At 40.6% G+C, this 15,383-nt stretch overlaps 1 protein-coding gene across 4 annotated transcripts in view; it reads right to left on the minus strand.

Annotated features, from left to right (window-relative positions):
* Positions 1 to 4,639: 4,639 nt before the first annotated feature.
* Positions 4,640 to 15,383, minus strand: part of LOC139550612 (dystrobrevin alpha-like) — a 33,773-nt gene continuing 23,029 nt past the window's right edge. For 2 of the 4 annotated variants that reach the window (XM_071361607.1, XM_071361606.1), the window contains exons 15-21: positions 14,868 to 14,888; positions 9,073 to 9,232; positions 8,875 to 8,964; positions 8,680 to 8,779; positions 8,434 to 8,568; positions 8,285 to 8,318; positions 4,640 to 8,107 (exon numbers count right to left, since the gene is read on the minus strand). In XM_071361607.1, the coding sequence (XP_071217708.1) occupies positions 8,306 to 8,318; positions 8,434 to 8,568; positions 8,680 to 8,779; positions 8,875 to 8,964; positions 9,073 to 9,232; positions 14,868 to 14,888 (519 nt within the window). In that variant the 3' untranslated portion in view covers positions 4,640 to 8,107; positions 8,285 to 8,305. Of the gene's footprint in view, positions 8,108 to 8,284; positions 8,319 to 8,433; positions 8,569 to 8,673; positions 8,780 to 8,874; positions 8,965 to 9,072; positions 9,233 to 14,867; positions 14,889 to 15,383 lie in introns of those variants that run through there. The other 2 variants (XM_071361608.1, XM_071361609.1) reach the window with 2 other exon arrangements.

The raw sequence follows: 15,383 nt of genomic DNA on the forward strand, positions 1-15,383 counted from the left end.
GTATGTCCATAATCTTCAATAGAAAGTGTTTTTTTCTCAAAGTCTCCGGGATGTCACGTGTCCTACTTATATCAGTACACGCATAACAACCTAAGCATTAGAAAAAGTATATTCAAGCAAATAAGCCATTACATTTTTTTTAACCAAATTTGACACCCTCATTGACCTCCATACATAATCTCCTCACTTGGTGAGCTAACCCTAACCCTTTTTATAACCTTAACCTAATTCTCCTAACTTGCTAGGTAAGTAAGTACTTCTAACCTGCTACAAAAAGTCAAATCTGACTAAACCTGTATCCCATCTTGTTAAAACCCTGTTGGTCTCTCGTGGCAGACAATATTTGGTTCTGGGGGCTGAGATACTTGTTAAAAAAAATGTTTGTCCCTCTTTGGGTCTTGTCATTAAACCCACGTAACGGAGAGGCGTGGTTGACATATCATGCCCTGACCATAGAGAGCACTTGTTTCTCTATGGTGTAGTAGGTCAGGGTGTGACTAGGGGGTATTCTAGTATAATATTGTTGTGTTCTAGTCTATGTTGGTGTTTTGTATGATTCCCAATTAGAGGCAGCTGGTAATCGTTGTAGCTATTTTTCCCACCTGTGTTTGTGGGATATTGTTTTGTGTTTGTGCATGTGCACCACGTAGTCACGTTTAGTTGTTCGTGTATTAATATGTTTTGTTTAAGTTTCTCTTTTTGAATTAAATATGTGGAACTCAACATCCGCTGCGCCTTGGTCCCGTTCTTACGACAGCCGTGACATGACAAGATGGCAGGTACGTCCCCGAATGGTTGTCGGACTTGGGGATGGAGTCAGAGGAACCCATAGAGGTCGGTAAGAAGGCAGGCAGGAAATAATTTAAAAAGACTATGGTCCATATTAAGAATAAATATGGAGTCCTGCAGAAAGAAATTTAACATGACAAGAGTGAGAATGAATTAACTATGGTGGCAGGTGCAGTGAAGACCGCCAAGTTCGAGCCTCGTCCTTATGGTGATAAAGATGTTTTTTGCCCAGTGCGAGTGAGATTTTTGGAGAATATGGATCCTTGCCTTCTGGCTGATCCATATGTGGTGTCAGGTTGGGTGGAGAAGAGTTTGGGCAATGTTGGGTCAGTGAAAGTGACTCGAAGTTGAATCATGTGGAATTTTTGCATTTCTGCCATCCAGAGGGAGCAAAACATTTGGGATTTTCTACACAATGCTTCTTATAAAAAAGAAGTGACGCAGTCAGTCTCTCCTCAACTCTTAGCCAAGACAGACTGGCATGCATCATATTTATATCAGCCCTCTGATTACAATGAAGAGCAAGACATGCTGCTCTGTTTGGGCCAGCTGCAGCTTAACTAGGACCGACCTCTCCCCATCTTTACAACCATTGAATCTATATGTTTGACCATGACAGTTTACAATCTAAGGTAACACCAAGTAATTAAGTCTCTTCAACTTGTTCAACAGCCACACCATTCATTACCAGATTCAGCTGAGGTCTAGAACTTAGGGAATGATTTGTACCAAATACAATTATCTTAGTTTTAGAGATGTTCAGGACCAGTTTATTACTGGCCACCCATTCCAAAACAGACTGCAACTCTTTGTTAAGGGTTTTGGCGACTTTATTAGTTGTGGTTGCTGATGCGTATTTGGTTAAATCATCAGCATACATGGACACACGTGCTTTGTTCAATGCCAGTGGCAGGTCATTGGTAAAAATAGAAAAGAGTAGAGGGCCTAGAGAGCTGCCCTGCGGTACTCCACACTTTACATGTTTGACATTAGAGAAGCTTCCATTAAAGAAAACCCGTTGAATTCTATTAGATAGATAGCTCTGAATCCACAATATGGCAGAAGTTGAAAAGCCATAACACATAAATTGTTTTCAACAACAGGTTATGGTCAATAATATCAAAGGGTGCACTGAAATCTAACAGTACACCTCCCATAATCTTCTTATTATCAATTTATTTCAACCAATTATCAGTCATTTGTGACAGTGCTGTACATGTTGAGTGCCCTTCTCTATAAGCATGCTGAAAGTCTGTTGTTAATTTGTTTACAGAGAAAGAAAAATAAATCCAACAGTTTGCTAAGAGCTGGTAGTAAGCTTATAGGTCTGCTGTTAAAACCAGTAAAGGCCTCTTTACCACTCTTGGGTAGGAATTACGTTGGCTCCCTCCAGGCATGAGAACAAAGACTTTCCTCTAGGCTCAGATTAAAGATATGACTGATAGGAGTGGCTATAGAGTCAGCTACCATCCTCAGTAGATTTCCATCTAAATTGTCAATGCCAGGAGGTTTGTCATTATTGTTCGATAACAATAATTTTTCCACCTATCCCACACTAACTTTACAAAAGTCAAACTTGCAATGCTTTTCTTTCTTATTTGTTTTTCTATGCATGAATACGAAGGCTCACTGTTCATTGTTGGAATTTCCTGCCTAAGTTTGCCCACTTGAAGTAATCATTAAAATAATTGGCAACATCAAATGGTTTTGTGATGAATAAGCCATCTGATTCGATGAAAGATGGAGTTGAATTAGTCTTTCTGATCATAATTTAATTGAAATACTCAACATTTTCCCCAGCATTCCTTATATCATTGATCTTGGCTTCATAATACAGTTTCTTGTTCTTTTTGTTGAGTTTAGTCACATAATTTCTCGATTTGCAGTAAGTAAGCCAGTCAGATGTGCAGCCAGACTTATTAGCCACTCTTCTTACCCCATCTCTTTCCACCATACCGTTTTTTAATTCCTCATCAATCCATGGAGCCTTAACAGTTCTAACAGTCAGTTTCTTAATAGGTGCATGTTTATCAATAATTGGAAGAAGCAAATTCATCAAGTGCAGCGTCTGGATGCTCCTTATTAATCACATTAGACCAACAAATATTTTTAACATCATCCATGTAAGAGTCACAGCAAAATTGACTGGGGACAAGAACTGTGACATGTTTTTCTCTCCTGAGCAGGGCGCCTCTGTTGAAAGGAGTGATAACTGGACTGGCATTAAGTGTTGAGGAGGGTTTGTTGAAGATGAAGTTGAAGATTCCCGGTGTCTGTGATGACCACCGTTTGGTGCGACACAGACCCGGTGGAGAGTGTGGTGAAACAGAGAAGACACTGCCTGTACTACTGAAGTTTGATGCAGAGTTTTTACCAGATAAAGTCAAGGTAGGATGTGCGAGTTATCCCGTGAGAGATTTTGTCCCAAACCCATTACGGTGTTTTAGATGTCAAGCTTATGGTGTTGGCAACAGTCTGTAGGAGGGAAATTTCTAGATGTGAGAAGTGTGCAGGAGGACATGAGGCAAAGGAATTTGTAGTAACGGTGGAAAAAGTTGTGTGTAAACTGTAGGGTTACGCATGGTGTTGGAGATCAGAGGTGTCTGGTGAGACAAAGACATGTTGAGGTTACTAGGATCAAAGTAGTGCAGAAGGTGTCGTATGCTGAGGCAGTGATGAGAGTAGTAGAGGAAAATGGGTCCAGGGTGAGAGATCCTAAGAGGATCCCCTGTGAGTAGGCAGAGGTCAATAGAGAGTGATAGGAATAAAATATGCTTCAGTAAGATTGGTATTTTTGGCGTTCATGGCCATGGTTGTCAACTGTACAGCAGGAATGGAACATAAATCACAGAGGATAGATGTTGTGATGGCCGCTGCGGAGAAGTACTTGGGTGTATGAGATTTTACTGCAGAAGAGTTACAAGGTGTTTTGAACGATAGTGTCCTGTCCTCCCAGGCTGTTGGCCTGATGTAGGATCAGATAGAGCCAAAGTAGTGGAATAGTGATGAGGTTTTAATGGGTGTAGGGTTAGTTGGTAGGGCAACTTTTTCACAAAGTGTAATGAATTCATTCTCCAGAATATTAGGCTGATATACAGCCAAGAAAGCAGGCGGAGTGATGCACCTATAACATTTGTTTGCGGACAGCCATAATACCAAAGAAGAAGATACTTGTTGAACAGCAGGGGGCACTCAAGTCCTACCTAGAGGGAGGAAGACAGAACAATAGAGTGGCATGTCAAGCAATAGCAGGAGAGCAGAAACAGAGGACAGAGCAGGCAAAGCAATGAAACGATGGTGTCAGTTTCATAAATAAGTTAGGAGCAAGAAAGCATGAAATGTCATTAGCATTTAAGATTACCTTGGCTGAAATGCTTCGGCAAAGGCCTTTTCTTTGGCCCAAGGGGTTATTTGACATACTTTCAAACGTTCAGTACCCAGCTGCTGCGTGCAATTTTTCTACTGATATAAATTCTTAGGGAATCATGTCAACTTGAAGGCTACTTCTGAATTCGACAGAGACCCTATCTTACTGACAGTAGCCAAGGGATACACCTACAGTTTGTGTGAGGTTATACACAAGTAGTGATCTTATCTAGCAATGGTTGTCTGCTCTTTTGTTCTAACTGGGAGGGTGTGTGATGAATTAAATGCAGTGAGCTGGGAGCATTGAACTAGTGACAGATAATAAATTGTGGGGCAGTAAAGCAAACCTATTGGAATTCATAGTGCTATCCTGGAATCCAAACGGATTTTCTCAGTTTCATCATTGTTTCAAACAGATATCAGTTTGGATTCCAGGCTATGCAGGTGCCTTTTATAAGTGATGGATAAAAAGAAGAGAAAGAGCTCATAGGCAACAACATTATCATGTTGTGTCAATTCTTTATTATGCATCATCACCACCATGCAAAATCACTTATACGAACTAGCTTGAAAATCATACTAGATATATTTCACACATTTATTGGCTTGCACCACATATTTTAAAGTAACTGGGTATCATTTGCACACAATGAGCTTGGTTACCAAGTGTGTGACTGTGAGTGTCTTTAAGTGTATGTTGCTGAGAGATTTGTGTGTGAGTGAGTATAAGAACGCTAATAATTTGTCTGAACATTTAAATGACAATGCAACTTCAAAATCTATGGTAAAACAGAGGATATTGATTCTAAAACATGGTAAACAAACAATGTCCTCTGTTCTTGCAAGTGTAAACCTTAGAATCTGGAGTGTTATGAACAATGTTGTCCGCTATACAGTGAGGGAAAAAAGTATTTGATCCCCTGCTGATTTTGTATGTTTGCCCACTGACAAGGAAATTATGAGTCTATCATTTTAATGATAGGTTTATTTGAACAGAGACAGAATGACAACAAAAAAATCCAGAAAAACGCATGTCAAAAATTTTATAAATTGATTTGCATTTTAATGAGGGAAATAAGTATTTCACCCCCTCTCAATCAGAAAGATTTCTGGCTCCCATGTGTCTTTTTATACAGGTAACGGGCTGAGATTAGGAGCACACTCTTAAAGGGAGTGCTCCTAATCTCAGTTTGTTACCTGTATAAAAGACACCTGTCCACAGAAGCAATCAATCAATCAGATTCCAAACTCTCCACCATGGCTAAGACCAAAGAGCTCTCCAAGGATGTCAGGGACAAGATTGTAGACCTACACAAGGCTGGAATGGGCTACAAGACCATCGCCAAGCAGCTTGGTGAGAAGGTGACAACAGTTGGTGCGATTATTCGCAAATGGAAGAAACACAAAAGAACTGTCAATCTCCCTTGGCCTGGGGGTCCATGCAAGATCTCACCTCGTGGATTTGCAATGATCATGAGAACGGTGAGGAATCAGCCCAGAACTACACGGGAGGATCTTGTCAATGATCTCAAGGCAGCTGGGACCATAGTCACCAAGAAAACAATTGGTAACACACTACGCCGTGAAGGACTGAAATCCTGCAGCGCCCGCAAGGTCCTCCTGCTCAAGAAAGCACATATACATGCCCGTCTGACGTTTGCCAATGAACATCTGAATGATTCAGAGAACAACTGGGTGAAAGTGTTGTGGTCAGATGAGACCAAAATGGAGCTCTTTGGCATCAACTCAACTCACCGTGTTTGGAGGAGGAGGAATGCTGCCTATGACCCCAAGAACACCATCCCCACCGTCAAACATGGAGGTGGAAACATTATGCTTTGGGGGTGTTTTTCTGCTAAGGGGACAGGATAATTTCACTGCATCGAAGGGACGATGGACGGGGCCATGTACCGTCAAATCTTGGGTGAGAACCTCCTTCCCTCATCCAGGGCATTGAAAATGGGTCGTGGATGGGTATTCCAGCATGTCAATGACCCAAAACATACGGAGTGGCTCAAGAAGAAGCACATTAAGGTCCTGGAGTGGCCTAGCCAGTCTCCAGACCTTAATCCCATAGAAAATCTGTGGAGGGAGCTGAAGGTTCGAGTTGCCAAACGTCAGCCTCGAAACCTTAATGACTTGGAGAAGATCTGCAAAGAGGAGTGGGACAAAATCCCTCCTGAGATGTGTGCAAACCTGGTGGCCAACTACAAGAAACGTCTGACCTCTGTGATTGCCAACAAGGGTTTTGCCACCAAGTACTAAGTCATGTTTTGCAGAGGGGTCAAATACTTATTTCCCTCATTAAAATGCAAATCAATTTATAACATTTTTGACATGCGTTTTTTTGTTGTTGTTGTTGTTATTCTGTCTCTCACTGTTCAAATAAACCTACCATTAAAATTAGAGACTAATCATTTCTTTGTCAGTGGGCAAACGTACAAAATCAGCATGGGATCAAATACTTTTTTCCCTCACTGTATGTACTGTACTGTCCATTCTATGTACTGTCTACGTACTGTACTCCCTACTCCAATTTAATTTATGTCGTCACATCTTCAAATCTCAAGCAGCTATTAATAAAATAAACTCAACTATAACTCTTAATCAATGTATAGCTATTAGTTAACAAAATCCTTCAGTAGACAATATCACTTTCCAGCATTAGATGTATCATAGGTTCAGCTTCTTTGTCTTTTACTGTCTCATTCTCTTAGTATCGCCTAACGGCTTAATACTCCAGGAGGAATTAAATAAAATTTGCAATGTGGCAAACACAACATGCAGAAGAAGGCAAATAACATTGTTCCTCTGCTGCAAAGTTGTATTACGTAATACAGTACTATTAACTACTAGGCAATACTTGTGGGTGAAATAAACAAAGTGATTTTGACAGTGAATGTAAATTTATCAGTGGCTGGAACAATGTTAGCTACAGTACATGCTGCATTGATGGTCTGACTGTACCCCATCCAAAGGTGAGCTAGGCTAACCAGCTAAGGCAAATAAAATAAACTATCTGACAAGCCACTCTTTCAATAGGTCAATCAAAAAGCTAAACGGTCAAACAACAAATACAAAAGCGATACAACACCAGTATCATTCGACTGATGGGCCAACCAGGTCATAGCGTCAGACATACTGTAGCTACCCTCTGGGTTATAGACAGTTGTGCCTCAGTTTACACATATACCAAGTTTACTATTTGGTTTAAAAAGCAATCTCACCAGCAATACAAATACAGCAGGAGTGTCAAACATACGGCCCGCAGGTCGGAGGGTGTCCAATCAGGCCCGTGGGTGGTTTGAGTAAAAATATACTTTAAAATGAAAAAAAGGACTAAAATCTAAGCAAAACTGTGTAGAAATGATATTGGACCTATACTCATACAGTTTCTTGACAGTCCAGCTTGCTAATAAACACTAAACAGTCAGAGAGCATAGAAAATTCCGAAAATTATGGATAGAGGACAATTTTTTGCAAATTTAGACATCAAGGAAATATTTTAAACAATTCAGTGCGACCCTCGTTGAAGACCGAATGTGGCTCCAGGGAAAAATGAACTACAGCATATACTTGCACAATTCTTCAACGACTCATACCCAAAAATAATATGATTAAAAATCAAATAATTCTCAACAAAGTTATTTGATTTTATGGCACCGGTGGTATAATAGACAGCTGTTTTGTTTAATAATCCCTCCATATCGGTTCACAGTATTCACTTAAAAATGCTGTTGGTTTAAAAAATAGATTTTTACATAATATAACTATGTATTCTATTGTTGGATTTAGCAGTGTCATAACTTTGATCCTTCCTCCTTGTCACTTCTTTTTTAGCTCGTCTTGCATGCATGTGGACCATCATCTCTTCACAGCCTTCTCTATATGCCTTCTCTTCTCATCCATCTTCCAGTGTTTTTCTACTTTTGTGGCTTTTCATATTGCTTACCTATTGAGAGGACAGGGAGTTAAATACTCTGCCCATTTGTACTGGAATATAGCGTAGTGAGAAAAAATACATTCCAGGCAGTGAATCAAATAGACACAGAAGAGGAATAGTTATTATTTTTGCGCAGTGAACATCAAATGGTAAGAACATGTCAAATAAATGAATTAGTCTTCTTACCAGGAGACTTGTTAAACAAGGTCATTGCTGCAAAGTCACCTGTACCGCACCAAGAAAACAACCAAAATTAAGAGAGAATAATTCAAGGAATTTGTAAGGAATGTGTTTTGAAATGCACTTATTTTCCATAATAATAACTCAAACCATAGGTCACCATATGGGTTTTCTCTTGCTCCCGTCTGTGTTTTAGTAGTTCCCCCATCTTCAGCTCATCCTCCAGCACCTGAACCAAGTCGTTCTCATAGCACTCCTCCTCAACTCCACCAGGGTTCCTGCCACCAACACTATGGAGGTAAATCCAACATTACCATACTGCAATCTTCTGTATATGATTTTGAGCTTTTATAGAGATTCATACAGCATATCTACACACTGTGCATACTTCATACCATTACCGTGGTTTAGTGGTCATCTGTGCTGGAAGATCGGAAGTGGGAGAGGAGAACAGTTCATCTGTCTGAGAGTCCATGTTGCTCTCTGATTGACTTCCAGCCTCTGGAGAAGACAAAACACACACAGCTTGAAAATGCTCAGAGGATATGAAAGGTATATTTTCATAAGTCAGAGACACAGTGAGACTATAGTATCACCTGAATTGAGCTCTTTAACCAATGAAGACATGGTGTTGGTGATGGAGTCAGCAGCAACAAGGAGGTCATTTCTCAAGTTCCTCCTGGGGCCTGGAGATAGAACAGAGGCTGGTACATAAGCCTACACACACTGGCATTCCAGAACCTGAGGAGGCTACTGCACTCCTAACTGTAAAGGTGTGTGAGTGTGTGTATTACCCTGAGCGAAGGCCTCCTGCACGTCCCCTCCCACACCCATGAGTGAGTCCTGAGGGGTGTGAGTGGGTGTGGTGCCGGCAGACTCTGACTGGCTTGGCATGGGGATGGACCGACTGACTGTGTGGCTGGGAGACAAGCGGGGGGAGCCAGGTCCCTGAGTCTGAAACAGGAAACAGGAAGCATGGGTTTAGTGTGACTCTAGGTGTCACTTCCTGTCACTGTGTCAGTAGTAGCAGTAGTACACCAGTGCAGTAACAACCAGTGATCATCCACATTGATCTATCTAATGTTTGTGGAGCTATTTCTACACTGAATGACTCAGTTATTAGGACTCTCATTAGCTACAGCAGCTACTCTTCCTGGGGTACACATACATGACGAGGTACAGAACAGTAATAGACAAGAACAACATAAGATATTACATTAAATATAAAATAGGGGCCTCCCGAGTGGTGCAGCGGTCTAAGGCACTACATCACAGTGTTGTGAGTCCTATAGGGCGGCGCACAATTGGCCCAGTGTCGAGCAGTGTTAGAGGAGGGTTTGGCCGGGGGGGCTTTACTTGGCTCATCGTACTCTAGCGACTCCTTGTGGCAGGCCGGGCTACTGCGAGCTGACCTCGGTCATCGGTTGAACGGTGTTTCCTCCAACACATTGGTGCAGCTGGCTTCTGGGTTAAGCGAGCGGGTGTTAAGAAGTGCGGCTTGGCGGGTCATGTTTTGGAGGACGCATGACTCGACCTTCACCTCAGTTAAATTAGATCTATAGAAAGAGGAGAGGCGCTGTGGTACAATATGTTTTGTATCTGTTTTATAAAGATAAACATCTGGTGGCAGAGCATTATACAATGACATGGCTCTATACAAAACTAAATCTGTTTTTGGTTTGGGTACCGTGAAGAAACCCATAGTGGCATGTCTGGTGAGGTATGTATGTCTGTTCAAAGTGTATGCAAATAGATTATTTAAGTGATTAGCCATTTTCAACACACAAATGATTCTTAATAAGACTAGAAGAGAAGTCGTCAATTTCTCCTCAACCATGAGACTATCATGCATGTTGTTGATGTTAGCTCAGTTTGTGAAGTTAAGGGTAAGGCTTGTTGCTTTGTTTTGAACCAGCTGCAGCTTTGCTAGGTCTTTCTTTGCTGCACCTGACCATACGGACAGTAATCAAGATCGGACAAGATAAGATCAAAGCCTGAACAACTAGTACAGTTGATTTTTGTGTCAAACCCAAAACAAAACAAACCCAAAACAGACATACCTCTACCATCTTCACAATAACTTTGTCAATATGACTTGACCCTGATAACTGACCATCCAATGTTACTCCTAGGAGTTCAGCTGCTTTGAACCAAATACAATGCTTTTGGTTTAAGATGTATGTAAGACCAGTTTATTGTTAATTACCCATTCTGACACTGACTATAACTCCTAAGAGTCTCATTGAGCTCACTGGCTGTAGGTGCTGATGTGTAGAGTGTGTAATCATCAGCATATATAGTAATTTTGGCTTCTTGTAAGTCAAGTGGCAAATCATTTGTAAAAAATAGAGTAGGGTAACGCCCCAAGGCAACTGCCCTGAGGGATACCACACTGTACATATCTGATGTTCGAGAAGCTTCCATTGAAGAATACCCTCGGAGTTCTGTTGGATAAGTAACTCTCCAACCATGTGATGACAGGTGATGTAAAGCCATAACAAGTGAACTTTTTCAATAACAAATTATGATCAATAACATCAAAGGCTGCACTGAAATCTTACACTACAGCTCCAACTATAATCTTACTATCAGAGTCAGTACAGTACAAGTTGAGTGCACTTCCTTATATGCATACTGAAAGTCAGTAGTTAACTTAAAAAAAAAAAATAGCACTGTATTTGTTCAAACACAATTCTCTCCATCAGTTTACTAAGAACAGGCAGCAAACTGACTGGGCGGCTGTAAGAGACAGCAAAGGGTGCTTTACTATTTTTAGGCAGTGGAATTACTTTAGCTTCCTTCCACGCCTGTGGACACACACTCCTTTAGGCTTTGGCGAAAGGGGTGGTAATACAGTCTGCAACCATTCTCAATATTTTCCCATTTAGGTTATTTATACCTGGTGGCTTATCATTATTGATGGATAACAACTGTTTTTCCACCTCTTTCACACAACATTGTCAAAATCCAAAACAGCAATCATTCTCTTTCATTATTAGATCTTCAATACACAAATATGATGGTTCACTGTTCAATATTGTCATTTCACTTCTCAGTTTGTCCACTTCACCGGTGAAATAGTAATTGAAATGATTGTCTATATCAAAAGGTTTTGTGATAAATGACCCATCAACTTCAATGAACGATTATTTGGGTTTTCTGCCCATAATGTCATTATTTTTATCATTTATTTTGTTTTGGTAAAATATACAGTACCAGTCAAAAGTTTGAACACACCTACTAATTTAAGTGTTTTTCAATTTTTTTTACTAATTTCTACATTGTAGAATGATAGTGAATAAATAAAAACTATGAAATTACACATATAGACTCATGTAGTAACCCAAAACATTTCAAACAAATTATATTTTAGATTCTTCAAAGTAGCCACCCTTTGCCTTGATGACAGCTTTGCACACTCTTGACATTCTCTCAACCAGCTTCACCTGGATTGCTGGAATGGGATGGCATATTGCTTCAGAATGCTGTGGTAGCCATGCTGGTTAAATGTGCCTTGAAATCTAAATAAATTCTATACAATCTCACCAGCAAAGCACCCCAACACCATCACACCTCCTGCTCCATGCTTTACGGTGGGAACCACACATGCGGAGATCATCCATTCACCTACTCTGCGTCTCACAAAGACACGGCGGTTGGAACCAAAAATCTCAAATTTGGACTCATCAGACCAAAAGGACAGATTTCCACCGGTCTAATGTCCATTGCTTGTGTTTCTTGGCCCAAGCAAGTCTCTTTTTCTTATTGTTGTCCTTTAGTAGTGGTTTCTTTGCAGCAATTCAAACATGAAGGCCTGATTCACGCAGTCTCCTCTGAAAAGTTGATGTTGAGATGTGTCTATTACTTGAACTCTGTGAAGCATTTATTTGGCCTACAATTTCTGAGGCTGGTAACTCTAATGAACTTATCCTCTGCAGCAGAGGTAACTCTGGTTCTTCCTTTCCTGTGGCAGTCCTCATGAGAGCCAGTTTCATCATAGGTTTTTGCGACTGCACTTTCAAAGTTCTTGAAATGTTCGGCATTGACTGACCTTCATGTCTTAAAGTAATGACTGACTGTCGTTTCCCTTTGCTTATTTGAGCTGTTCTTGTGGCCTTGGTCTTTTACAAAATAGGGCTATCTTCTGTATACCACCCCTACCTTGTCACAACACAACTGATTGGCTCAAACACATTAAGAAGGAAATTCCACAAATTAACTTTTAACAAGGCACACTTGTTAATTGAAATGCATTCCAGGTGACTACCTCATGAAGACTACCTACGGAAACACTGTACACCTGGCGACAGTACATGTCAGCATGCATTGCACCCAGCCCATCACAGGCACTAGTACGTGACAAGAACATCCCTGCTGGCCAAACCCTCCCCTAACCCAGACGATGCTGAGCCAATTGTGCGCCGCCCCATGGGTCTCCCGGTCACGACCGGCTGCGACAGAGCCTGGACTCGAACCAGGATCTCTAGTGGCACAGCTAGCACTGCGATGCAGTGCCTTAGACCACTGCACCACTCGGGATGTCCATGTCCAAGCTTTTGACTGGTACTGTATATAGAGTTGAAGTCGGAAATGTACATATCCTTAGGTTGGAGTCATTTCAAATTTCTTGTTAACAAACTATAGTTTTGGCAAGTCGGTTAGGACACCTACTGTGTGCATGACACAAGTCATTTTTCAAACAATTGTTTACTTCCAGATTATTTCACTTATAATTCACTGTATCACAATTCCAGTCGGTCAGAAGTTTACATACACTAAGTTGACTGTGCCTTTAAACAGCTTGGAAAATTCCAGAAAATTATGTCATGGCTCTAGAAGCTTCTGTTAGGCTAATTGACATCATTTGAGTCAATTGGAGGTGTACCTGTGCATGTATTTCAAGGCCTACCTTCAAACTCACTGCCTCTTTGCTTGACATCATGGGGAAATCAAAAGAAATCAGCTAAGACCTCAGAAAAAAAATTGTAGACCTCCACAAGTCTGATTCATCCTTGGGAGCAATTTCAAAACGCCAGAAGGTACCACGTTCATCTGTACAAACAATAGTACACAAGTATAAACACCATGGGACCACGCAGCCATCATACCGCTCAGGAAGGAGACGTGTTCTGTCTCCTAGAGATGAACGTACTTTGGTGCAAAAAGTGCAAATCAATCCTAAAACAGCAAAGGACCTTGTGAAGATGGAGGAAACAGGTACAGAAGTATCTATATCCACAGTAAAACGAGTCCTCTATCGACATAACCTGAAAGGCCGCTCAGCAAGGAAGAAGCCACTGCTCCAAAACCGCCATTAAAAAAAGCCACACTATATGGTTTGCAACTGCACATGGGGACAAAGATTGTACTTTTTGGAGAAATATCCTCTGGTCTGATGAAACAAAAATAGAACTGTTTGTCCATAAGGACCATCGTTATGTTTGGAGGAAAAAGGGGGAGGCTTGCAAGCCAAAGAACACCATCCCAACCGTGAAGCACGGGGGTGGCAGCATCATGTTGTGGGGGTGCTTTGCTGCAGGAGGGACTGGTGCACTTCACAAAATAGATGGCATCATGAGGTAGGAACATTATGTGGATATATTGAAGCAACATCTCAAGACATCAGTCAGGAAGTTAAAGCTTGGTCGCAAATGGGTCTTCCAAATGGAAAATGACTCCAAGCATACTTCCAAAGTTGTGGCAAAATGGCTTAAGGAAAACAAAGTCAAGGTATTGGAGTGGCCATCACAAAGCCCTGACATCAATCGTATAGAACATTTGTGGGCAGAACTGAAAAAGCGTGTGCGAGCAAGGGGGCCAACAAACCTGACTCAGTTACACCAGCTCTGTCAGGAGGAATGGGCCAAAATTCACCCAACTTATTGTGGGAAGCTTGTGGAAGGCTACCTGAAACGTTTGACCCAAGTTAAACAATTTAAAGGCAATGCTACCAAATACTAATTGAGTGTATGTAAACTTCTGACCCACTGGGAATGTGATGAAAGAAATAAACGCTGAAATAAATCATTCTCTCTACTATTATTCTGACATTTCACATTCTTAAAATAAAGTGGTGATCCTGACTGACCTAGACAGGAAATTTTTCCTGGGATTAAATGTCAGGAATTGTGAAAAACTCAGTTTAAATGTATTTGGCTAAGGTGTATGTAAACTTCCGACTTCAACTGTACATATTTAGTCACAATATTTCTCAATTGACAGTATATAAACCAATCAGATTTATAATGTTATAAGACCCAGTAATGGAGCAAAAATTGCTCAAGTTCAGGCTAATAGAATTTTCTGCTGAAAAAGCTGTTACGTTAAGCATGTTTATCCAAAAACACATCCATGGTTGGTGAGCAACAGACATTGAGCACGTGCCATAATGCATTTTAGGTCCATTTAGCAGCACTTTACATTAAGTCAATATTATTTAAATATCTAACATGCTGTTAGTTCATCTGACTGCTGCATTTTCAGTTCCCATGAGAACTGATCAAATATTGTCAGCAAAACCACAAACATCACATTCAGAAGTTTCTTTGTAAGAAGCATTAGTTATTTTAGGTTTCACTGACAAACTTACAGCTTGCTTCCTTTCCTCCTCCTGTTGAGAAAAACGTTATTCATGTACTGTCCCAAAAGCACACAATAGTATAATCATTCAATGAAGACAATTTCTTTCATATGTAAAAACTTATTGGGATTTTCCCCCATATAGTAGGCTTTAGCAAGTCTGATGCTAGCATGGTTATGCTAGGTGGGGCTAACTGGATTAGCATTGATCCCTTCATTGGAGTAATTAGATTGATAGCCTTACCACTTAAATCAGTACAGTAAGCAGTTTATGTAAGGCTTCTTAAACCATTTCTCCATTGACTGTTGTTGTGTCTGACTGACTGAATTGTATCCTATATCCAGTTTTATTATGTGAGTTTTGTTGTTTGTATGTTGTCAGTGGTCATAACATATGATCAAAACACTGTCCTTAGTAGAATGACCAGTAGAAGGTCTGGAAAAGGTTATATCTCAAACATTTTAACATGAAGAAACTGGGGAACACAAACACATTTTTTGTAAAGAGGCGTATGGATTATGGTAA

Source organism: Salvelinus alpinus, chromosome 23, assembly GCF_045679555.1.
Source record: "Salvelinus alpinus chromosome 23, SLU_Salpinus.1, whole genome shotgun sequence".
NCBI classification, from domain to species: Eukaryota; Metazoa; Chordata; class Actinopteri; order Salmoniformes; family Salmonidae; genus Salvelinus; species Salvelinus alpinus.